This window comes from Telmatherina bonti (assembly GCF_933228915.1).
Source record: "Telmatherina bonti genome assembly, chromosome: 14".
Classification (NCBI taxonomy): Eukaryota; Metazoa; Chordata; class Actinopteri; order Atheriniformes; family Telmatherinidae; genus Telmatherina; species Telmatherina bonti.
The window spans coordinates 11,259,743-11,285,941 of record NC_136612.1 but is presented as its reverse complement, the minus strand read 5'-3'; the positions used below and the strand labels follow the sequence as shown (position 1 = coordinate 11,285,941).

At 40.1% G+C, this 26,199-nt stretch overlaps 1 protein-coding gene across 1 annotated transcript in view; it reads right to left on the bottom strand.

Moving 5' to 3' along the window:
• The window catches only part of carhsp1 (calcium regulated heat stable protein 1), a gene marked incomplete at its 3' end in the record, with an annotated part of 35,341 nt that overhangs the window by 6,281 nt on the left and 2,861 nt on the right, over window positions 1-26,199 (bottom strand). The window contains exons 2-3 of the mRNA XM_079252670.1: window positions 7,568-7,731; window positions 396-504 (exon numbers count right to left, since the gene is read on the bottom strand). Coding sequence (XP_079108796.1) covers window positions 396-504; window positions 7,568-7,649 — 191 coding nt within the window. The 5' untranslated portion in view covers window positions 7,650-7,731. The remainder of the gene's footprint in view (window positions 1-395; window positions 505-7,567; window positions 7,732-26,199) is intronic.

Here is a 26,199-nt window from a genome sequence, read left to right as displayed (position 1 = left end):
TAGATGAAACTGGAATAAGTGGCTCCAGTATTAAAGTATCAATTAAACAAAGCGGTCTCAGAAGCAAACAATTGTTTATACGGGAGTATTTATGTCATAAAGTCTTCTTAAAATGAGCAGACATGAAACTAAACATGTAAAAATAGTCACAGGATGCTGCATTTCTGTCAACAGGGCGGCTCAGAGTTTCCCTGCTGCAACACACCTGACTAGTCAATGGCTAGTTTGTTGTTTGCTAATAAAGGTATCAGGATGTGTTGCAACCCTCCTAACATTTGCAAAACTGCGGCCCCCCGGCTTAGATGGAACTCAGTTGTCGTCAGGTTTTCCAGCATTTATAACCTGAAATACCATTTCCATCTGGTTTGTGTGTGTGTGTGTGTGTGTGTCCTCACGCTGAATAGGTCCTGTTCCTGCGTGTGGGCAGAGGGCTGGGGATGAGGTAACCCCTCATGGGGGAAGGCGAGCGTTCCCGGAACTTACTGGCTGGAAGCAGCAGGGACTCTGGAAGGAAAACACCTGCGTTACATCATGACTAGCGGCGTGGCACGTCGCCTTTCTGGTTCATCAAAATGCCACAGAGCAACAGCAGAGATGCTGCACAGGAGTGTATTTCAGGTGTTTTCAGCTTCTGGGTTTGCGTTTTATGAGTCAACATTTCCCCACCTGAGCTCATTTTGTTTGGTAAAAACCATTCAGAGGACTTGTTTCCATTTCGCTTCAGTCATTAGCGTCGCAGTATGACTGGACTGGCCTTCACTGGTCTCCATTCAGAAAAACAAACAGGACAAAGACGACGTGGAGCAGTAAATCCTGACTGACTGGAAAGACTGATTACATGTGCAGCTTAAAGGCAGAGTATGTAAGATTTCAAGGTGATTCTCTCCACCAGCAGGTGGCAAACACCAGGTCGTGAGCAAAACCACAAAACTGCTACCTCCACAAACGACCACAGGTTTGCAGTAATGAGCAAAACTCACCCCTCACCCTTGCCAGCTCCAATGAGGGCAGGAATTGCTTGTGAGCTGTGGCTCAGAGCCGCTCTGCAATAAATGGGCTTATACTCCCCCTACTGGTGGAAAAAAGTACTTTTTTTTTTTTTACTGGTCAGAAAACATTCAAGAAGGGTCTTTGTCATTAATTAAACTTGTAATTTAATAACGCATCAAATATGGACGGACTGGAACCTACATGTTCAAAAAACTATCTAATTATGATTGTAGTTATTTTTTTAGTTAATTTATTTTGAAAATATTGAAAATCTTACATACTCTACCTTTAAGCTAAAATCACAACCTCCTCCCGGCTTCAGGCGGTTTTCTCCACCTCATCTGTCTCTCACCTCTTTATGCATTTAGCATGTCTGAATCAGAACCATATTCTATGCTTTAAAACTTCAACATCACACCTAAAAGTTCCTTCTTGGATGCAAACATCTTTACCTCTAACCTCCTGGGTGCGCTTGCTTTACATCAGCGGTACCTCAAGGTGATTGCAGATCAGCGTAAACCAGCCCAGGTCAACCTAAACCAGCTATTTCAGGCCAGAGTCATGTTTTAATGCTTCTCCACTTATATACACGTCAGTAATTGTACGGAGAGGAAATGTTGACAGAGACGTGATTCTTGGAAAAGATCCTGGATTGTAAGTAATGATTAAGCCCCTGACAGAATCACTGAGATAAACATTAACTCGACGTCTCGAACTGGAGTCATTCTTGCTATAAAGTGAGATACTACACACCCTGCTCCAGGGCGAAACACCGGTGAGGTCAAAGGTGGTGCTGTTGATCAATTATTTCTCCTCTTTAATAGTAGCAGCTGGTGTTGTTTTATAAAGGCCTGATGAGACACTTTTACAATGGGATGTAACCTGTAAGGAATGAGCTAAACGTGAAGGTATTGTCACTAATATCCGCTGTTATGTTCTGTTGGCATTTAATCTTGTCATGAAATTCAAGAGCTCACAGATTGTGGAGGCAGAACCTGGGAGTATCTCATAGACTGTATATAAAGAGATGGATGTAGCCGCTGTGATGTCACCCGTAGGTTTCTGAAGAGCTGAATTGAAGCTCAGTGGGTGGTTCCTACCGTCGCCATCTTGGCGTAATGCGTGTCGTCTCGCCCAGAAAATACAAATATGGGCAAAGAGGTGGAGCTGAGAGGGGGGCTGTGAGCGTCATGGTGGATGATTCACATCAAGCGAACGCCAAGCTTTCTGTAGCTAAGAGCTAACCAAGCTAACTCGGATATAACAGGAGCTAACCAGATAACGGAGGTAAGCGGGCTAAAGCTAAGTCACGTTGTTAACCGGCTAAAAACCGCGGTTGTTCTACGTTCTTCTTACTTGAAGCGGGAGATTGGGTACCTGTCAATCAAAAGGACACGCCCCTAAATATGAAGAATTTCCAGATTAAATAACTTTTAAACGGGCGCGTTAGAAAAAAATTCACTCCCCCCACAGTTGTCATGAAGGTAAACCTGACCTATAAACCTAAAATGGATTTTTGAACCAGGCTGTAAACATGTTTATTTCTGCTGTGAAGTTGGTCTTTTTAACATGGGAGTCTATGGGGATTTGCTCTGTTTTGGTGCAGGGGTCGGCAACCCGCGGCTCTAGAGCCGCATGCAGCTCTTTAGTGCTGTCCTAGTAGCTCCCTGGAGCTTTTTTAAAAATGTTTTAAAAAAATGGAAAAAAATGGGGGAGGGATGTATATTTTTGTTTTAATATAGTTCTGTAGGAGGACAAACATGACAAACATTCTTAATGTTTTCCAGCGCTGTAAAAATGTGTAGAATAAATATTAAATTTCAACATTTCTGTTAAGGAAGATTAGCCTATCAGCAGCGCGGGATGCCAGGCAGGTGTTTGTTGTCAACAAAACCGGTGGCTGTGTGATGGGACATGGATCCCAAAGGGAAAAAGAGAAAAATAACCGAGGAGAACAGAGGATTCAACGTTTCTTGGACCGAATCATTTACATTCATTGCCAATGCGGAAGGATTGCCTGAATCTTTGCTCTGTAGCAAGAAGTTGTCAAATAACAAAAGGAGTAATGTGGAAAGACATTTCCAGGGAAAGCATGTGCGATTGCATTACTTCTGGGGAAATTCGAGAAGCGCAAAAACGGATTTAAGTGGATTGCATTTCCAACCCGGGAGATAATAAAGCATGGAAAACTGTGGAAAACCGTTCACAGATGATGACTACATGAAGGAGTCAGTCATCAGCATATCAGAACACGTATTTGCTAACTTTAAAAACAAAACCGAAATAATACAGAAAATCAAAGACATGCCCCTCTCCGCTAAGACAGTGAAGGAAAGGACCATTAAAATGGCGGCAACATCACCGATCAGCAAATCAAGGACATTAATTCAGCACAAGTTACGTCTTACATGTTTAGAAGCTGACCAGTGATGTCCGAAAACAACGGGTAAGAACATAATCCTTCATAGACACATATTGAGTAACAAAGTGGCTGTTAATATAAAATTATTTCTGATTTGTCAGTATATATTTGGAATGACACTTGGTAATATAACCGGGTTTTGGTGCTCAGGTCGGAGGATAGCTGCGTTGGTTGCATGTCTAAAGAGAAAAGGATGCTGCTGCGTTTTACCCTCGCACTGACTTGCTTGACAGAAATCAAACTGTATTAATTTGATTTGATATACTTTACCTTTTTTTTTTTTTTTTTTAAAGGCTGCTGGTTTATTTTTTATAAATGCAGGCAGCATTTTATTGCGTTCTGTTGCCCAAATAAGGGGCGCGTTATGCTCATTTCATTTTGTTTTTTTTCGAATTCTTAAAAATAAAAATTACATTAAAAAATCGGATTTCTTTATTGCATTGTTTTAATTTAAATCAATGCAACAAAACATAACTCATTAATATTGTAATGAAGTTAAACATGAGACGGGATTGTAGAACAGAGTAGTCACATGGTACGTCATTCTCTACAGGATGCGCTGCAGGGAAAATAAACATTTTATCATTAAGGCTCATTATGTATTTGTAGTTAATATAGCTAATATAGATACATAAAGCATGTGTTGCCTTCATGATAAGGCTTATATAAGGCTTTTAATTTTTTGCGGCTCCAGACATATTTGTTTTTTTGGTCCAATATGGCTCTTTCAACATTTTGGGTTGCCGACCCCTGATCTAGTGGATGAACTGCAGTTTTATGCACTTCCACATAGGCTCAACTTTTAACCACCGAAGGCTCTGTCCATCTTTCAGATACGGTCTATGTATTATCTCCATCCTCCTGGATGGTAACAGTCTCCACCACAGAGCCAAGATCATCAGAGTACCTTCAAGTCCGGACAGCAACCGGATCAAACCCTTGCGAGATCAAGTTGATCGCGCTTTTCATGCCAGAGAGTCCAACGTAGGGAGGAGCCAAGCTGCTGGATCCTTTCTTTCCTCTCTCTCCTTAAGCTTGTTTCTTCTTCCACATGAAACAAGAACATTGTTCCTGCTCATAGGGTTGCAAGAACAAGAAAATTCTTTTCCGTCAGGTCCATTCATCTTTCACGAGAAGCTTCGAGGCAACGTCTGCTATCATGTGCAATGAACCCATTTATTTCATATTTAACGATAAACTTTATCCGCGGCAGGGCGGTTTGTGCACACGGCTGCGTCTGAGTGTTTTAATGCCACATGTTGTAAAAATGTTCGTACTTTCTAACCACCTCGATCAGCTGTTTTACCAAAACAATTTGTTTTTACCTGCAACATCAAAAGATGAGGAAGCAGCAACTTTCCACTTCATGCGCTCCCGTGTTAACCACGCCCACCTCAAATGTCCGACCAATGATACGGTATTTCCCGGAGACCAGGAGAAAAAAACAAAAACAAAAACGTATACCAGCCTATTGTGTCGAGAACTGTCGTCAAACATGTCCGCGAGCACAAAATGACGACATTTTCTTCACGGGGCCTCGAGACGAGAACAAAGTTCCCGCTTCTCGTGGAGGATGTAGCAGACCGGTGGTGGACTGCAATCGCCCAAGAGTCTCAAAACAAAAGTACAGTTGTGCTCATACTTATTCATACCCTTTCATTAAAGAAGGAAAAAAAACAGCTGCCTGTAAAATAAGCTGAAATTGACTAAAGTAATATATAAAAATTTAATGAAAATCATGACAATATTTTCTAATTCTGGTTCAATAGAAATATTTTTTTTAAAAAGCAAACAAATAAGATAATTTATTACATATTACATCACTCGTAAACTAATATTTAGTTGAACAATCCTTTAATGTTTCCGCTACAGTCAGGTGTTTTCTGCTCCTCTCAGTCAGACTTCTGCACCTGTTGACAGGTATTTTGTCCCACTGTTCAACAGAAAAGTGCTCTAATTTGTCCAGGACCAATTTGTTTGTTTGTTTTTTCTTTCTTCAACTCAATTAAATGAAAAAACAGTGTCTTATATCACTCAATTGCACATTTTTTGTTATTGTTCCTTTTTTAAGTCTCCAGTTATTTGAGTGACTGTTGTAAATTCAGCCTTTTCTTTAATGAAAGGAGATGAATACATACGAGCACAACTGTAAATAACAACAGGACAATACCAAGAGGGGATTATGGCACATTTTTGGGTCACTACCCGCAGGTTTAGCTGTGTCGCTCATCCCACCGAGGTCTGACGCTTCCAGGTTACATCTTGTCGTAAAGAGGACCAACCAGGCACTAACCAGGTAAAACACAACACCAGCTGGAGTTATCAAGTGGAGAAATAATCAGCTAGACACAAATTTTCTTTTCTTCTGAGTTAACATACATTTGTTTTAGTTTTTTTCTAGTATTTTATGTATAGACTAAAATTTTTATAAAAATATCAAATATGACGACAAGTTTTAGAGCAGTGTTTCTCAAATCCGGTCCTCAGGCTCCCCTGCCCTTCATGTTTTATAGCAGGCCTCTTCAGATGGCGGCCCGCTGGCCACATGCAGCCCAAAACCAACTTCTATGTGGCCCAGCTCATGTAAAAGAATAAAGATATTAATCAAGAACATTCAGTCATTCCTACGCTGGTTAAGTAGCCTAAAATCCCACAGTTGGGCAGACCATGAATGCAACACTTGGTTGCCTAGCAACATTAACCCCAGCGTGTTGTGTTTTGAAGTTGTAAGAGCAGCGCTAGCTAGCATGTCGCTGTTCTAAAACGCAAAACTGACAACAAAAACCGCAGATTTAACCCCGCCAGACTGATGAGTATTTGTTTATTTTGCCGTTACATTCAAGTACCAAACCGATGTGTTTAATATGCGATGAATGTGTGGTGGTGTTTAGAGATTAAAACGTGAGGAGGCGCCACATGGAGAAGTTTAGTTTGATATGACCTTTTTATGTTAAAAGTTAGGAGGAAAAAAAGGCTCTGACTGGAATTTTCATTACTTTATTTTGTGCATTCGTCCTTGTCATGTGGGACTGAATTTAAAATAGAAAAATTAATAAACTACTTATTTTTCAAAATGTAAATGTGCCTTTTTTTTATTTTTACTGATTTATTTTCTTGACTTTACTTACTGGCTCTGATCATAATTTTATTTGAAAATCTGGCCCACCTGAACATTTAGTTGAGTAGTTCTGGTTTATAGGCAACCCTACTTTAACACATCTGAATTAAACAATGATTCATTATCAGGCTGCACAGAACTTGATGAAGTTCAATAATCTGACTCAGGTGCTTTGGAGGTGGATCGTGTCCAAAACAAGCTGGGCAGGGGGGCATTATTAAAGGCATGATGAGCAGCCGGGGTGGAAACAACAGAAACCAGTAAAAGTATCAATATATTTCTCAGATTCCAAGTTCATTTGACTGGTACAGATAAAGTTGTTTCCTGCATTAAATTATGCTTTTGGATATTTTTAATTCCCGTTATCGTGCGTCGTTTTGGCCATGTTGACTGAGATGTAGGTAAAATGAGTCTTTGGCCAGGCTAGCAGTCGTGTGTAGCTATGCTTCGTATGCCTGCAACGGCTAGCCTTGCTAAACCAAACAAAGATGACCAATCAGGAATGTAGATGAGAGAAGAATGGGGGGAGCAGATCGATAAAACTAGAGAAAGCTTTACTGACAGGAGCGAAAGCGGATGTGAAGTTTGGGTAAACAGAGTTTATTTTGTTTGCTAAGACTGAAATTATTTTTGGACATAAAAGATCCTACTAAAATGGAGGCTTTAAACCATATTTCCATGCACAGAAAGCCTCTCTGGAATGTGGCGCAACAACACCATGTAGGAGCTGGGCTGAAAGGTCACATGACAGCCTGGAAAAACATCACGTGTGTTCGATTTAGGACCATAAATGGTATGTGAGCTGGGTCCAATTAAAAATAAATAATCACAATGTTAAGATTTGTGCTTTTCATCGTGACATAAGTGATCTTTCCTGACACGCTAAACTCCCTGTGACCTCCGGGTTCACACATGACCCCGGCTGTTTCCACATGTTGAGCAGGAAGCCGTTCGTCAACAATGAAACCAGTCTCTTAACGCAGATGATGATAAAGTTATGCAAGTGTTGCAGATAAAAATAAAAACACCATCTGTACCTGGAGAACTTGGAGATTTAGCAGGGGGCAGTGGAGGGGTCATAGGTCGAGACCCCTGGATGGGAGCGGCCTCAGAAGACATGCCGACAGCGTCACAGTAAAAGGGTGGGGAGGCAGGATGGGGGTGGGTCACTCTAAACTTAGCGAAACGGAGCTTCCGAAGCCTAAAGAGGGGGACAGAAGAAGAGTTTTAACACCACTGAACACACACACGCATGCAACCATTCCCTCAAAAGAAACACGATATCAGCAGCAGGGCGATTCACGTCATTACCATGGCAACAATTATTTCAGAATGGCCAAATGCCACCGTGATCTGACAAGAGACGGAGAGCAAGATCAGTCCCTTTGTTCAAACCCCGTCCGGGACTTGCAGCGTCTCAGCGACTGGACGTCAACAGATTAGATAACAGCTGAAAAGTACCCCTCCATTTATCCCTCGTTTCCGCTGACTTCGGATTCTTCAAAGAGGAGGAAATAATGGCGGCTATTAAACTAATTTAATTAGAAATGATAACAGCAGCAGCATTGGATGACGTTTAGTGATCTCTTGTTATACCTCTGTTGTAAAGCTGGCAGTGAGACAGAAGAAGAAACTCTGTCCTGACCACCCCGTTATGGTGAAATGGTCATTAAATAATTAATTTATAAGATTATAAACATGGCAGGGATTTGTTTTTCCAGCTCCTTCTGAACCAAAAACACAGAAAACAAACCAGCTTTAGTGCAACTTCAAAGAAGTTGAAAGTATAGTGGCCCGTTCAGCAAAACAAACACTTACAATGAAAATGTTCTTAAGACAATGCGGATAAGGTGATAGATGGGGAAAATGTTAAATACAAGAAGTATTAATACCTTCAGTAAAGGTTTACTACTACAAAGTATTATACACACTCTCTTAGATCCACCTGTTCAACTGCTTGTTGACACATATCTAATCAGCCAATCACAAGGCAGTAAATCAATACATTTAGTCCCATGTGGAGACGACTTCCTGAAGCCAAACTAAGCATCAGGACGAGGAATAAGGGGATAAAGGGTCGCGTGATATCAGAAATCATACAAAATGCAATAAGTTATGATGATATTATCTGGAAAAAACGAGAAAAAAAAAAGGATCACTTTAAAGTTTTCTCACAGAACTGCACTCGCAAAACTTTATAGCTTTCGCTGTCGCTAAGCAGCATCAAACCAGACATTTTTATCCCGTCGATACTTTATTCCTTCATTCTGTCAAGAGACAGTAACTGGGGGAGGTTCATGCAGACTAGGGGAGGGGTGTGTAGAGCGAATGTACGTGCTGTGTGTGTGTGTGTGTGTGTGTGTGTGTGTGTGAGAAACAAAGATTTTTTAACATGTATAAATTGTAGAGGTAGGGCAATCAAATCGAAAAAAATTAAATATCGTGATTTTTTTTCACAATTTTAAAATTGATTTAAAAAAAATTAATTTTTTAAGAAAAAGAAAATATTTTTTTACAACAGGAACGGTACAGAAGCATGGAAAAGGTGTTGTGTAATGGACAAGGCTTATAGTGTTATCCCTGCCAGGTAACAAGTCCTTTGTTCCTGCAAATTAGGGATGGCGAGAGGAGGAGGAAAAAAAAAAAAAAAAAATTCGAAAAATTGAATATCTGGAATTTTACTCGTCTTGTTGGGCATTATAGCAGCAAAATGATGGTCTGGCTACTGGGTTCTTTTTTCCTCAATAAAATTAAGACAAAGGACGAGCAAAAAAAAAAATGTACACATTTTACACTTTCACAAACTTGAACATCTTAGGCACATTTTTCATGGGGTGAAGAGGCTAAATTTTTAGCTATAAACTCTGAAATTATTAACAAAACAGCAAACACGTTTACAACCATATGTCATTTATGACTGATTCGAGCCCCCGAATAGGATATCCTCATCATGGATGTGAAAAAACAGTGATGCTTCATCTTGATATGGAGCTAAATCTCTGAGGAATGTTTTTAACACTTGTTGAATGAATGACACCAGGAATGACGTCAGTTCAGAAGGAAAAAGGGTCCAAACCAGTAGAAGTTTAGGTTTAAGGGATGTACTGTCCATTAGTTTGTCAATTACCAACTGGGGCCAAAATATATCCATCTTTGGATGGATTGTGGTGAAATTTCTCTCATCTGACAACAGCACAGATGATGGGAAGTTTGCAGCAACACAGATTCTGTGACTTTCTGGGTTTTAGGAAATGAAAAACCGTGAAAAGATGATTCAATGATAAAATGGAGTAAATTAGATCAAGTTTGTTTGTTTTGGTGGATTGTCTGATTCTCTGGAAATAAAGGAACATCCTGTACATCTTATCTGTTAAGGTTTGTCTGATATTTGTACAGTTTTACTGAAAGGCACAGAGTGAATCTGATCGTCATAACTCAATAAGAATGAAGTTAATGGAATCACAGACTCTCTAGATACCACACTTCCATTAAGACCATTAACACACATCAACACATTCACAGTCCAGCTTTCTGCTTACTGCATCTCACCAAGATTTTCCTGAAAAGGCAGACATGTGAATCATCTAAAACCAGCAGTAAATCAGGGAGAAAAACTGCTTAAAAACAGCAGCATGAAGGAAACAGTGTTTCCAGAGGAGCAGGGAGGGACGGGAAAATGGATCAGACAAGTGGCACATACAGTAAAGCAGAGATAATGACCAGGGCAGGCCTGGAAAACATGACAAGGTGAGTACAGATTTAGCATCTGAAGTCTGGCTCTTCGCTATGTGCTGCTTCGAAGGGCCACGATGATGATTCTGTAGATTTTAGTCTATAGTTAAACCACATACCGGATATTTTCTCCAAGCATGATGGTTTTTACTTCCAGGTACCAGCTCCGTTCTGTTTGGAAAACGTCTTAAAGCGAGTTGAAAAAGGACTTAACATTATCAACAGGGGAAACCAACAGGTTGGGTTTTGTTATTGTAATGGGTTTGGGTTCTGGTGGGGATCTGGTCTTGGGGTGCCTAATATTTCTGCAGTGTGCAGAACCTCTGTTTCTGGATAGATTCTGTGCAGTCCATCACCAAGCGAACCAAGACCCCCGGCTTTCAAGCGAACTAGAGTTTGCATCAGACTGCGGTTGCTGTTTATGCTGCGCCAAACGAATGGTACTCTCCCCGGAAGCCAACCACGGTCCGTTTAAAGCAAGCGGCAACCTCCAGCGGTTAAAAGTGAAGCCTATGCGGAAGTGCATAAAACTGCAGTTCCCCCTTCATCCACTAGGGGCTCCAAAACAGAGCAAATCCCCATAGACTCCCATGTTAAAAAGACCAACTTCACAGCAGAAATAAACATGTTTACAGCCTGGTTGAAAAATCCATTTTTGGTTTAATAGGTCAGGTTTACCTTCCTGACAACTGTGGGGGGAAGTGAATTTTTGTCTAATTCCTCCATTTAAAAGTTATTTAATATCGAAACTCTGCATATTTAGGGACGTGTCCTTTTGATTGACAGGTACCCAATCTCCCGCTTCAAGTAAGAAGAACGTAGAACAACCTCAGTTTTTAGCCGGTTAAAAACGTGACTTAGCTTTAGCTCGCTTACCTCCGTTAGCCGGTTAGCCCCTGTTATCTCCGGGTTAGCTCTTAGCTACAGGCAGCTTGGAGTTCACTCGATGTCAAACATCCACCATGACGCTCACAGCCCCCCCTCTCAGCTCCACCTCTTTGCCCATATATGTATTTTCCGGGCGAGATGACATGCATGTCCCTGCCAAGATGGCGATGGTAGGAACCGCCCACTGAGCTTCAATTCAGCTTTTCAGAAACCTATGGGTGACGTCACGGAGGCTCCGCCCATCTTTTTATATATAGTCTGTGGTTTAAAGTGGACCAAACAACCGGTGTGAATGTGTCCATTAAAGTTTATGTAAATATAAGTAATTAAATACTAGTCAAAACTCATGCAAAAAGCAAGAAGACGAGACAATTAAGAGCTTGGAGTTGTTCAGTCAGGATTTCAGGAGCACTTGCTTTTACTAAAGGTCTAGTTTGCATCATAACCACAAGCCTTACAAACTGTTTGTATTTAAATTCAAGTTTCTCATCTTTGATACAACGGTGATAAAATATTTCCATAAAACAGCTGAATCAAGTGGAGCACTTTCAATTTTCAAAACTAGCTGAAAATAATTGTGAAATTATTTTAAAATTATTATTGAAATTATTTAGTGAAAATAAATAAGCGTAAAAGCAAACAGTGTCTTTCCACTGCAGGCAAATGTACTGAGGACCAAGCTGCATGGAATATTATTCATTCTGTTAGTTATCTTTATAAAGTGGTTTGGTGTTGAAGTGAAGAGGCAAATGCTAAACGCAGCAGCTTGTTTGAAACATCCAGTCATAGCTGAAGAGCTGAAGATAAGCAAGGAGATGGTCAGGAGGTCAGACATGATAACATATCAACATAACGCAAGCATTCATACATTCTCATGACTTAACATATGCAAACATCTGGAGTCATTGACTCAGGACAGGACATGCGATGCAACATAGCTCATAAACAAAAAGTAGTACAGTTCACTCATTTCTGTTTGACAAGGTCTGAATTTATAAAGTAACCAGTATGCAAAGCTGTGAGATAAATATAGTACAAGAAATATGTTCCACAAGTAAAGTAGCGGAAAGGAAATACAAGGTTTTAGCAGCAAACAGACTTTATTTTAGACCTTTTAAATTACTTGTAAGGCACAAAAATAAAGCAGAATCTCAGTTCAGGAAGGTTAAGGACTGTAATATACTTCTATTCCTACTGTACCTCTGTAGCGGAACACAGCTACTTGTTGCCAACACAAGCATGCTGTGGCCAAGACGTTTAATACTGGAGGTCACCGCTAGGGGGCAGCACACAAAACTTAGACTCTGTACAGTGAAAAGGTTCATTTGCCGGTAATATATTTATGTCGTTAAATACTAGGCATGAGTGTTTGTCACTGGGGGCTGAACAGTGGCATACTGGTTTGCGCCATAGCCTCAGGGTAAGAAGGTCGCTGTTTCAATCCTTGGCTGGGGCGAGGTTTGGCCTTTCTGTGTGGAGTTTGCATGTTCTCCCCGTGTATACGTGGGTTCTCTCCAGGTACTCCGGCTTCCTCCCACCGTCCAAAGACATACATGTTAGATGAATTGGTTATTCTAAATTGAGAGTGAGTGTGAGTGGTTGTTTGTCTCCATGTGGCCCTGTGATGGACTGGCGAGCTGTCTAGGGTATACCCTGGCTTTCGCCCAAAAGACTGCTGGGATAGGCTCCAGCTTCCCGGCGACCCTTCATTGGTGTAAGTGGTTAGGATAATGGATGGATGGATGTTTTTCACTGTGCAACAGGAATCATAAAAGATGCCTTTATTTGTTCTTTGAAACTATCCGCGATAGTGTTTACCTACAATCTCGTGTGCATGCTCTTCTTCGCATGAGTGCCTCTAGCTCTCCAAGTCAACATTTAGGGCCAAATATTGACTTAGGCACCGTAACACGTATATGGACATGTTGCCACTAACAAGTCTATCCCAGACCTAAGACTTCTTTGTTTGTCATTCAGGCTTCATACTCCGTTATAAGCACCAGTCCTCTCTGGTATGTTGTCTTTTCACATGCAGGTTGACACACTATTAATTGACAACACAATCCAAACAACCTTCAATAAGCTGTTACAGGCAGAGATGTGTCACCTCAGCTTCAAGCTACAATTTGAAGTCTTCATCTCCATCCTTGATAAACACACCACCACCTCTGTGTCTTTATTCAAACACTAAGAAAAGCTCTGGGGTAAACCCGTGCCCAGTGGAATATTCCATGGTTGTTGTCTCTGGTCACACCGACACCATGACACCCTGCTGACACGGCACATACCAGCCCATTGGAACACGCAACAGCGAGCACATACACCTCGATGTGGTGAGGCCATTATGATGTATGACTGAGCCCAGTCTTCTCCCAGTTCATTAAACACCTCATGAATCCACACAGGCTCCATTCACGGGGTGAGAGAGGTCAGTCCATCCATACAGCGCTGCGTTCACAAACCCATCCCAGATAAGCCTTTACATGCTTTTAAACAAGTAAGCATGAAGTGAACTCCAAGAGACTTTCTGTAGCTCAAGATCTGTTGTTACTGAAGCAGTAAATGTTAGTGAAGTAGTAAAGGCTCTTTGGTAGCTACACGCATCACTATTTTTCTTTTTTTGCCAACCAAGCACATTTTTTTTTTCTTTTTTTACTTTAATAAACTACTCCAAAAATAGTAAAAGGAAGAAGAAAAAAAAAAGTCCAAGTTTCCAATCATCTGACCACGTCAGAACATCATGTCAACCCATCCAGCTGCCTTATTGGTACATTTTTCAGACTAATTCAGTGGCTTTTGTTGTTTAAAAAAAGCACCTAACAGCAAACCAAACAGACTATGTTTGCAGTTTTAGACTTATGTGGGGACAGACGTTGTCAGCAGCAATACTCAGTAGGCTGTGGTGGTCAAACCTTGCCATGTTGGTACAAAGAGGTCCAAAGTGGACCATGAAAATACCCCCCACACCATCCCACCAGCAGCAGCCTGAAAGCGTTGATCCTGACGGCAGGACGGATCCATGTTGTCATGATGTTTCCAGCAGGTTCTGATCCTACCATGTGAACGTGGAGCTGAACTGGAGACTCATCAGACCAGTTTCTCCATCTCCTATTGTCCAGTTCTGGTGAGTCTGTGTGCATTGTAGCCTCAGTTTCCTGTTCTTACTGACAGGAGGGAACCCGCTGTGGTCTTCTGCTGCTGGAGACCATCTGCTTCCAAGTGGGACCATAGACAGCATAAAAAAGATGGACGTAGCTTCCGTGACGTCACCCATAGGTTTCTGAAGAGCTGAATTGAAGCTCGGTGGGCGGTTCCTATCATCGCCATCTTGGCAGGGGCATGCGTGTTGTCTCACCCGGAAAATGCAAAGAGGTGGAGCTGAGAGCGTCATGGTGGATGATTGACATCGAGCAAACTCCAAGATGCCTGTAGCTAAGAGCTAACCGAGCTAACCTGGAGATAACAGGAGCTAACCGGCTAACGGAGCTAAGTCACATTGTTAACCGGCTAAAAACTGCGGTTGTTCAACGTTCTTCTTACTTGAAGCAAGAGATAAGGTACCTGTCAATCAAAAGGACACGCCCCTAAATTAGCAGAATTTTTTAATTAAATTACTTTTAAACAGAGGAGTTATGAAAAAAATTCACTCCCCCCACAGTTGTCATGAAGGTAAACCTGTCCTATTAAACCGAAAATGGATTTTTCAACCAGGCTGTTAACATATTTATTTCTGCTGTGAAGTTGGTCTTTTTAACATGGGAGTCTATGGCTCTGAAAAACTCAGAGCTAAATTTTCCGGTTTTGTAATGAACCTGGATGGCATTACTTTAGCTTCCAGTGCTACAGTGAGAAACCTTGGAGTAATATTTGACCCTGACCTGTCCTTTGGTCCACATATTAAGCAGGTTACTAAAACAGCCTTCTTTCATTTACGTAATATAGCCAAAATTAGGGACATTCTGTCTCAGAGTGATGCAGAAAAACCGGTTCACGCTTTTGTTACTTCGAGACTAGATTACTGTAACTCTCTATTACTGGGCTGTCCTAAATATGCCCTGAAAAGCCTTCAGCTGATCCAGAATTCTGCAGCCAGAGTCCTGACCAGAACCAGCAGGAGAGATCATATTACTCCAGTTTTAGCCTCTCTTCATTGGCTGCCTGTTGAATCTAGAATAGAATTTAAAATCCTTCTCCTTACATATAAAGCCCTCCACAACCAGGCACCACTATATATCAAAGACCTCATTGTTCCTTATATACCAAGCAGAGTACTTCGTTCGCAGACTGCAGGCTTACTTGTGGTTCCTAGAGTCTCAAAGAGCCGAGCAGGAGGCAGAGCCTTTGGTTATCAGGCCCCTCTCTTATGGAATAAGCTCCCAGTTAGTGTTAGGGAAGCAGACACCCTCCCCACCTTTAAGACTAGGCTGAAGACTTATCTTTTTGATAAGTCCTATAGCTAGGGATGGTTAGCATCCCTTAGTTATGCTGCTATAGGTTTAGACTGCTGAGGGACATTTCCTGATACACTGAGCTTCTTTCTTTTTCTCTTTATCTCTTTCTTTTACACCCCCCCCCCCCCCCCCACAACAGTGTTGCATCATTAACATGTATGTCTCCTGTCTCAGCAGGTCTCCCTGGCCGGGAGTAGCAGTTCCTGTTGTCCGTTGTCTTTCTGTCCTCTTCCCCCCACACAGCAGAGGCAGATGGCTGCCTGTCCTGAGCCGGGTTCTGCCGGAGGTTTCCTTCCTGTTAAAAGGGAGTTTTTTCCTTCCCACTGTTGCCAGTGTGCTTGCTCAGGATGGGAGATTGAGTTGGACTCAACTCAATCTGTTGGTTTCCTTATATAGGCTATTATGAATTGGCCTTCATTGTTTTCCCCTCTGTCTGTAAAGCGTCTTGAGATGGCATTGCCGTGATTTGACGCTATATAAATAAAGTTGAATTGAATTGAATTGAATATGGGGATTTGCTCTGTTTTGGAGCCCCTAGTGGATGAAGGGGGGAATTGCAGTTTTATGCACTTCAACATAGACTTAACTTTTGACCACCGGAGGCTTCGTCCATCTTTTATATACAGTCTATGGGTTGGACGTGTTATATGTTCTGAGATGATCTGCATATCTTGATTGGAACCAGTGCTTATCTGAGTTCCTGTTGTCTTTCCATCATCTCCAACCAGTCTGTCCATTCTACTCTGACATCAACAGGACACTTGATAGATATATTCTCTTCTTCAGATTATCTCTGTAAACTCTAGAGATGATTGTGTGTGAAAATCTCATTAGATCAACAGTTTCTGAAAAAGAGCATGACACATTCAGTCGCTTAAATCCCATTTCTTCCTCATCCTGATGCTCAGTTGAAACTTAACCAGCTGTCTTGACTTACACGACTATTAAATACTAAGCTGTTGCCATGCGATTGGCTGATTAGGGGTTAACACTCAGTTAAGCCTGTTCCATCCTCCACGAGAAGCGAGAACTTTTTTCTTGTTCTCGAGGCTCCGAGAAGAAAATGACGTCATTTTGTTCTCGCGGACGTGTTTGAGGACAGTTCTTGACACATCGGGCTGGCAGAGCTTTTTTCTTGCGGGGCTGCGAGAAGTATCGTGTGATTGGTCGGACATTGGAGGTGGGCGTCGTTAACACAGAGAAAGCATGAAGCGGAATTGCTGCTTCCGTGTGTTTGCTGTTGCCAGCAAAACGGATTGTTTTAATAAAACAGCTTATCGAGGTGGTGAGAAAGTACGAACATTTTTACATGTAGCATTAAAACACTCGGACCCAGCCGCGTGCACGACCCGCCCCGCCGCGGACGAAGCTGCTCGTTAAATATGAAACTAGAAACTCGGAGAGCGGAAACCTCCGCCAAGCACAATGTTTAAGAATACTTTTAAAACATTCCTCGATCCAAACGGTGATCCTGATCACCACCAGAATTTAATCAGTTCTTCATTTTTACATTTGCAACAACTCTTGAAATATTTATAAAATCCCTCCGTAACCTTTTAAGTTATCTTGAGCAAAAAGACGCCGGGGAAAACAACCTCCTTGGTGGAGGTAACAACCGGGTTCATTGCACATAAAGCAGACATCGCCCCCCGCAGTGATCCCTCCCCGCTGCAGACGTGCTTCTCGTGTAGTATGTATGGACCTGGCAAACAAGACGTTTTTTCTTGTTCTTGCAGCCTCAAGAACAAGAACTCAGTTTTTGCTTCTCATGGAGAAGCAAAAACTCCATGAGATCTTTAAACAGATCTACTTAATAAAGTGGCTGGTTAGTGTAAATCCCATTTGCAGCACAGCTTTTACAGATGTACATCTATGTAGGAACTATTGTTGAAACACGAACAATGCTGCTTAAAACAGCATTTATAAACAAAGCACTGTTGATCTGGCGATCTGTGAAAAGCAATTGCTTGAGAAGCTTTGTCTAAAAATGGACGTCAACCTTGACTCTGTCTTATGCTAAGTTAACCTGTTACACACAATAATATTCTCATTACTGTCTCACAGGAGGCGGCAGTGCCGACAAACACTGACGTCACCCCGCTCAATGCAGAAACGTGACCATGTCCTGCCTGAAGTGATGATTCAAGCAGCAAGAGGACTGATCGAATATTGGGAACGCTTATTTCGCTGCACATCTCTAGACATGGGAGAAATAACACGTTTAAGTAAGTAGGTTTGGTCAGCGTCTATGCTGCTGAGATTATTCTGGATCATGGGGCAGAAAATCAGACCAGTCACACACACGAGTCACAACCACACAAACCAAGACTAAAAGAACAATACAAGATAGAAACCGATTGATTTGTTCGCTTGGCTGTGAAACCAATCAGAACATAAAAAAGGAAATAGAAGAAGACAAGGAAATGCAGCTGCTAAACCTCAAACGCAAATGTTTTAAACCAGCACATGCAAAAACAGGACAAGTGCTGAGAGATAAAGGAAGACTTTAAAACTAGATGAATCTGTGAGATATTGAAGGTTTTAGTTGGATCTCTGTCTGACTGCTACATTTAGCTCAATTCTTTTCCTTTATTCTTCATCATGTCTCGCTCAACAGCTCATTCACAGGTTCACTTGGTTCATCGCTCACTCTGGGGTAAAACGGAAATCAGAGGAAATGTCAGAGAGGACGAGATGACACAGGAAGACCGTCAGCAGAGAGCTGAATGGGACCCGATACACAACAGGAACGGTATAGAGGCATGGAAAAGGTGGTGTGTAATGGACGAGGCTTCTAGTGTTATCCCTGCCAGGTAACAGGGAACAGGTAACAGGTCCTTTGTTTTTCTGCAAATTAGGGGTAGGGAAAAAAAAAAAAAAGAAAAAAAAAAAGAAAAGGAATATCTGTATTTTTGTTTCACAATTTTAAATTAAATTTTTTTTGTTAAAGATAGAGATAGCTAGAATTTTTAATTAATGAAAAAATAATACACTATAAAATTGTTATCATTTATATTGTTTTATTGATCTTTTAACTTTTGCTCTTTGGTCTTTTTGGGCATTATAGCAGCAGAATGATGATCTGGCTACTGTGTTTTTTCTCTCTCATTGAAATCAATAACACTGATTTAATTTTTTTTTGGTCGTTATTTTTCTTGATTTCAAAGAGGAAAAAACAACACAGAAGCCAGACCATCATTGTGCTGCTATAATGCTCAAGAAGACGTAAAAAGATAAATAAAAACAATAAAAACTAGAACCAGCTATTATTGAAATAACAGCAAATGTGAATGCCCATTAATTGAACTACGCTGAATGATTGAAATGAAATTGCATAAGCTTAAGAAATTGGGGGGAAAAAAAAAAAAAAAAGCACAAATGAAATTTTTTTTATTTGCCCCACATTGGGATTGAAGCCATGAACTCCTGTTTTGAAGCACACTGGCTTACTCACTATGCCGCTAGTACTCTTAGTTGCACCTTGGAAAAGGCGTTTAAATGTTTTCCAATCGGGATGGCCTTTTTTTCCCCACTTCCAGCAGGGTGTAATTAGTGGGATTGCAAAAACATGTGTTTTACAGGTTGAACTAAACTCCAGTAAAGATGTGACAGACTTTATTGTTCAATGTGAAAAACTTTTTTTTAAAGTTGTTTAAGATTTATCAAAGTGTTCAAATGTTGCAGGGAGCATTGTTGGAACAAATCCTTCATATTTAACTGTGACATTTGCAAATAAATTCCTTTGCTCCTTGAAGTGTGCAGCTGAGACCAATAGTTCACGTTGAGCAGCCTGCAGAATTACACGCCATCACACAAGCAACAGCCGACAAACGACAACAGAGCTACATGTTAAATGCTGCATTTGAACCTGTGCCTTGTATGTGTACCTGTGTTCTGGTGCACAAAATAGACCAACCGCTGAGCTGAATTCTGTTTCGTCCAATCACAGGAACTGATTTCAATTCAATGACAAAAACTTGAATAACTTGAGTAGAGTTTCAAATATTTTGCAGGAAAGACACTGGGGAAGGGAAATTGATGAACCGGACACTGCAAACCAGTGCAGAGCTCTGAAACCCTGTTGACCAATCACTGTGCTGAATTTTTGCAAGGTCCAATCCGCATTTGGTTGGAAGGACTTTCATCCACTCACAAGGCTGAATTTATTTTTACAAAATGCTAAATATTTTTAAAAAAAACTACAAAGATTTAAAATTTAAAAAAAAAATCGTAACGCACATGTCCTGAAGGAGCTGCACAGTTTAAGATCTGAGTGATTGAAGTGACTTGAATGGTGCAGGAGTAGTAGCGCGGCAAAGTTTGGCGGGATAATAATAAAAATGGCCGAACAGGATCTCAATAATGACAATGCCCCCATGGGCATTCACATTATTGAGAAACTGAAAATGTTGACAAAAACACTTCTGGCCATCTGAACCTGGTGAAACCCCATCACATGTTTACATGGCTTCATTTTTATGCATTCATAAAGACCTGGAGTCTCCGAAGCCGACGGCGGTCCAGTCACCGTGCTGCTTCGACATATAAATGAAGCGCACAGACGACGTAAGCAGCTCCAGGCAGGTTATTGAGAACCGAGTATGTACCGACACAAAGAACGAGTGAATCTGCCTCAGACGCATTAACAGCCAGCGTTGATGCACAAAGCATCGACCTCAAACACAAAACGTCTATTATATTCAGCTCTCTGCGTACCTGGAAGTCAGTGTGGGTGGGTGAGTTTATGTGTGCAAGGCCAACTGCGATGTGCATGTGTGAGAAAGATGATCCTGATCCTACAGCTTGGTGACTCCACCACAATTATCGCACCGTGTGCGTCAGCCAAACAGCGATTTGCAGGAGTCATGATGGTTTCCATCAACCTGGACATGATCACCATAACAACACGTTTGTTAGTAAGCACATACCAGCAGCAGTAAAATCCAGCTGCTTCGTGTTTAATTTCATATCTTCTATATGTCAGATGTATCATTAAAAGCCTGTTTCTTTATAAAAAAAACACTTTTCTGTTGCCTTATTTCAGGTAAGATTTCTACTTTTGGTTTATAGGTGGGTTAGTGTTTGAAAAAAACTGTTTTTTGGTTCATAAAATATCATTTCTAAATATTCTTAAGAAAAAATATTCAAAAAATCTACATATAAATAAGAAAAGCTCAATTATTTGAACTAATTTGTTAGTCATTCAGGTTTCCAGTCAAAGCCAGGTGAGGAGTCATCGCGTGGCTTTTGATCAAAACATCTTTACCTCATCTTCTATTAATAACCTCAGTTCATGGAAATTAACTTCTGAACTTGAAAGGAAGGAAAATAATTAATGTTGGCTCACAAAAAGACGAGAACTGCAGTGGTCCTGCATGTAAGTCTGTCCAGTTAGAAAAAGGATGGGAAATTATTTTTGAGTTTACAGTTGTTCAATTTTTAATTTGTCCAACTATTTGCTAGAAAACAAAGACGACAGCAGAAAGCATGACGACTGGTCTATCAATGTAAACTTTGGTGCAAACTGGGTGGTAGATTTGATACTAATGGAGAACAAAGATAAGAAATATCTGGAACCAAAGACAAAAACCTTCAAGAAAAACAACAAAAAAAAAAAGAAAAAAGAATTTCACCTTAACATCCGCTAGTTGGGTTGCTTCTTTTATGTTCCTCAAATTCATCTTCATTAAATATAATCTTTTCTCTCCCAGGATGCAGCAGCATTTTGCTCCAAGGCCCATGGCAGCGACTGGAAATTAACACACTTACTGCTTGGAACGAGCATTGTGGCTGACTCAATGAAAAATAAACAAAAAAAACATCGGAGGACAGAAGACCAGAGTCAACATCAGACTGACTTCTGCTGATTAAAAATGAAAAAATTGCACAGAACTTTTTTTTTGCTCGCTTTTCTTAATTTCAATTTGTAAAAAAAAACAAAAAAAAAACAAAACAGTCGCTAGACTATCATTCTGCTGCTATAAAAACAAAAAAACAATAAAAATGAATTTTTTTTAATAATGGATTATTTTTATTTGATAAAAAAAGGAAAAAAAGTTTTTGGATTCAAAAAATTGTGAACAATTGTGAAGACAAGAACCCCAATAATTGATTCTCCCACCCCTAATTATATTTATATATATATATATATATATATATATATATATATATATATATATATATTTATATATGTGTGTTTGTGTGTGTGTGTGTGTAATTAGGGGTGGGAAAATCGAATATTGGGGTTATATTATATTAACAGACAGACAGACAGACAGATAGATAGATAAACATTTTATAATTTTATAAATAACATTTTATAAATTATAAATTTATAAACATTTTATAAATAAACATTTTATCATTAAGACTCATTATGTATTTGTAGCTAACTTAGTCATTTTGATAGTAGGCTAATATAGCTAATATACATACATAAAGCATGTGTTGCCTTCATGATAAGGCTTATATTAGGCTTTTAATTTTTTGTTTTTGTTTTTTGGTAAAATATGGCTCTTTCAACATTTTGACATACATAGAGCAGGGGTCGGCAAACCCAAAATGTTGAAAGAGCCATATTCTACTCATTTTTACAGCATTGGAAAACGTTAAGAATGTTTGTGTCATGTTTGTCCTCCTACATCCCCAGATCAAGACAAAAAAATATATCTTTTCCATTTTTAAAAAAAAATTTTTTTTGAAAAAGCTCCAGGGAGCCACTAGGGCAGCGCTAAAGAGCCGCATGCGGCTCTAGAGCCGCGGGTTGCCGACCCCTGATCTTGAGAGAGAATTGTGAGAATGGTAATTTAAAGCAGATTGGCACCCAAAAAAAATCAGAATCGAATCAGGATAAAAGTATATCGTCACAGCCCTAATATTTAAAAAAAATTTTTAAATTATATATATATATATATATATATATATATATATATATATATATATATATATATATATACACACACACACACACACACACACACATATCATATATATTCTTGCTAAATTGCAACTTTTGTTTCAGCTTTTTTTTTTGCCTCAAGGTCAAGCTTTTTATGTGAGAATAGCAAACTCACCTGTGAGCATTGATGCTTTGTTTTACAGCCTTGACAGGCTGAACAGAATTGTTTTAGCCGTGTAACTTATGAGAAACTGACTTTAAAAGAATAAGTTAGTTGATTTAAGTTGAGTTCATTCTCCTTCCCAGGAACATGAGCACAAAAGTGGATGAAGTTATTAATATTTTAATTTCTGAAATGAGTTTCTATGGTAGCTGAGCTTCGCTTTCCTCGTCCTGTTGGTGAAACAGACGCTGTGGTGAGTTGTTGCAGAGTCAGACTGTCTACACCACAGCAGACAAACAAAACACCTTGAGGTAAATCATAACAGCACTATTGGCCCACATGCACCGTAATCTCATATATAAAGGAATTATTTCGCTCATTAACATATGTACTTAAATAAACTTCACATTAAAACAATTTTGTCCTGAACTAGTTTAAATTATGACCAGAAGTCACAGATTTCAGCCATTTACCATAAACTGACTCACATTGTTAGATAATATAAATTAATGACAGCAAGGATGTTGGCAGGAAGGCAAACTGAGTGAGAGCTAATCGGAAAGATAAGCCAGATAAACCCTTTTTAGCACATTTTTATGCCTTTTAATAATTTAGACTCAATTCTTTCTGTTACTTCCTGTGGGTAAAGACATCTTCTTGGTAGGGAGGCCAAAATGTCAAAAACCTCATTTTTCTGCAGGCTAACCTCCTGGCTTTGCTCCATTTCCTGCTCCTAATGTTAAAACTATTACCCACTCTAAATACATAGCTGCAATTCTAAAATGGCTTACCCCGTACTGACCAAGCTTTAAAGCATCCAACTCACCTGCTGCAGACAAGAAAATCCCCCCCCAGACAATGCAAACTGGTTTTAGGTTTCCTGTTCCGTGCCATCAAAGAGCTCAGAGGTCCTCGGCTACATCTACAGTGTAATACGAAGCGCCTGGAGGTAATTAACCTCAGGGCAATAGCTAAGCGGTTCTGCTTAAATTAGAAGTCACACCTGTGGCAGAAACAACATCGCTGCTTGAATGCCTAAAACCTAGGGGGAACATTGTAAGTAGTATGAGTCCTATCCAAAACAGGGACTACTTTGTGTCTAAATCAGCGCAAACTAAGAACATGCGAAGTTCCTCAAGGCTCAATGTTAAGGCCACTGCTGTTCAATATCTACATGTTCCCACTTGCTCAAATTATAAAAAAAATAACAAAAAATGTTGTCAAAATTATGCTGATAACACACAAATCTCAATAATCATCTCGCTAGGAGAGTATGGCCCACATGTGTCAAACTCCAGTCCTCGAGGGCCAGTGTCCTGCAAGTTTTTGTCGTCTCAATATATCGCAATATATCAAATATACTCGAGATATCGTGGTTAGTCCCTTGTGGGATATAGAAAATGTCTATATCCGTCATATTCGAGTATCCTGTTGTCACGCAGGTGTTTTTAGCTGTGGGCGGGGTTTTCTCCCTCCTCCTCGACTCTCTGCACCGCTTTGCACAGAGAGTTAAAGCAAGCGCACCTAGTTACGTACATAACATGAGCTACGTGCTACGTCATGAGAGGCACCGTGTAGCAGCTTTTCTAGCAGAGAACTCCGGTAGCAGTAGCAGCCCGAGTTACAAAAAGAATTTGTTCCAAAGAAAAATAGTACAGGATCCTTCATCTGGCGGTGGTTTGGATACCAGAGAGAGGATGTTGACCAAACTGTCGTATGCAAAGTATGTCGCAAAAGTGTTGCCACAAAAGGTACGTTGCATTTATTACGTCATGCAAAGTCACGTTATCTTCTTTTAAAATGACATGCTTCTGCCACTGCTTTAACTGTTCAATAAATATAGTTTTAATCCATTTGCTTCGTTACAATTTCATCCTTTTGGATGGATGTTTAAAATCAGCATATCTTAATGCAGTATGAACAATTATGTTTTAATGACACAAAATCATCTTACTGATGTGATCGTATGCACCAAAGCGTTAATTCAAGGCTGAGGTAAGTATTCAGATATATATCGTATATCGTGACATGCCATAAAAATATTGGGATATTACTAAAAGGTCATATTGCCCAGCCCTAGCTCCAACACACCTGACCAAAAAGAACATATATGTTGACAAGAAGCTTCAACTGGATTTGAACCAGGTGTGTTGAAGCAGGGACACAACAAAAACCTGCTGGATACCGGCCAAAAAGGACTGGAGTTTGACACCCCTGAGCCGAATGACAAAGACCACATGTCCCAGAACATTCTTTAGTTAAATAAAGACAAAGGCAACTTATTAAAAACAAGCATTCAGCTTTAAAAACCAACAAACCAAGCCAGGATTCTGGATCTAGAGGCTTGGGGCTGCTTGTCTTTGGTATCCGGCGTAAAACGGGCCAAATGTTCAACTGTGTGATGATTTACAGTCGCAAAGTCAGAGGGACAAGCCAACCGGGGAACAACATCAAGCCAGCTAGGAAGTCAGTCTTTTTTCATTTAAAGAAAACATCAAGGCATAAAGGACTGATTTCTCAGCAGGGTTTATGCATCTATATTTAGTAGGCGAGAACTATGACCCAGAAAGATCGAGCAGTTGCTCAGACCACTTAGCAGTGAAGGATAATCAACGATCAGATTGGCAACAGACAGAGATAACCTCCTGCTAAAACTATACAACCAATAATACATCTGATTTATTTCCATTCAACAATGCTAAAAGACAAGAATAATTCTAGTAATTCTTAGTTATTTAAACAGTACTTTTACTTTAAATGCCCACCCTTTATTAATGTCAATAAGACAGCACACAATCTAAAGTGAACAAACGACTATCATCTACAACTCTTGGCTGTCAGACTTTCTAACACCTTTTCTCTGAGATGAGTTACCTTGTAGATAAATGCTGCTTTATCAGGTAACATGTAATCTAAATGTTGTCAATGCTATTATGGAAGTGAGCAGGATGCTCCAACAAAAACAAAGCCAACTTGTTCAGATAGAGTCTATTAAATGGCTGCTAGTGAATATCAAAGACCCGACCTGAAATACAAAATCTGGTTCTGTTTGTCTCTAAAGCATATCTTTAATTTATGAGGCGATAAACTCAGACAAGCCTCTGCCAGCTATTCTAGTCACATTTTACTAACGTGGGTGGAATTTGCCTCTAAAGCAAACATGAGAGAACTGGGATAATAAACGGATGTGTGTTGTCTTGTACACACATCTAAACCGTTTCTCCAGGCTTACACAACATAACACACTCTTATTTTATTATGTTGCATTTTCTTGCTTGGTCTCCACAATCTCTGAAAAGCTTTTGTCATGTTTACTGTCGACAACAACACAAGCGTTGCCAAGATAATACTGACATCCGTACATAGAAGGGTTGTCAGAAAACAACGGCATCTAGACTAATGTCTGCAGCTGGTAGACTCTTACCAGACAGTTGGGGAAAATTAGTGCAACTAAATGCATATAAATCATGCATATTTCTTTAAATAATTTATGATGTCCATTAGGGATGGGAAAATAGAATAAAAAATAAATACATT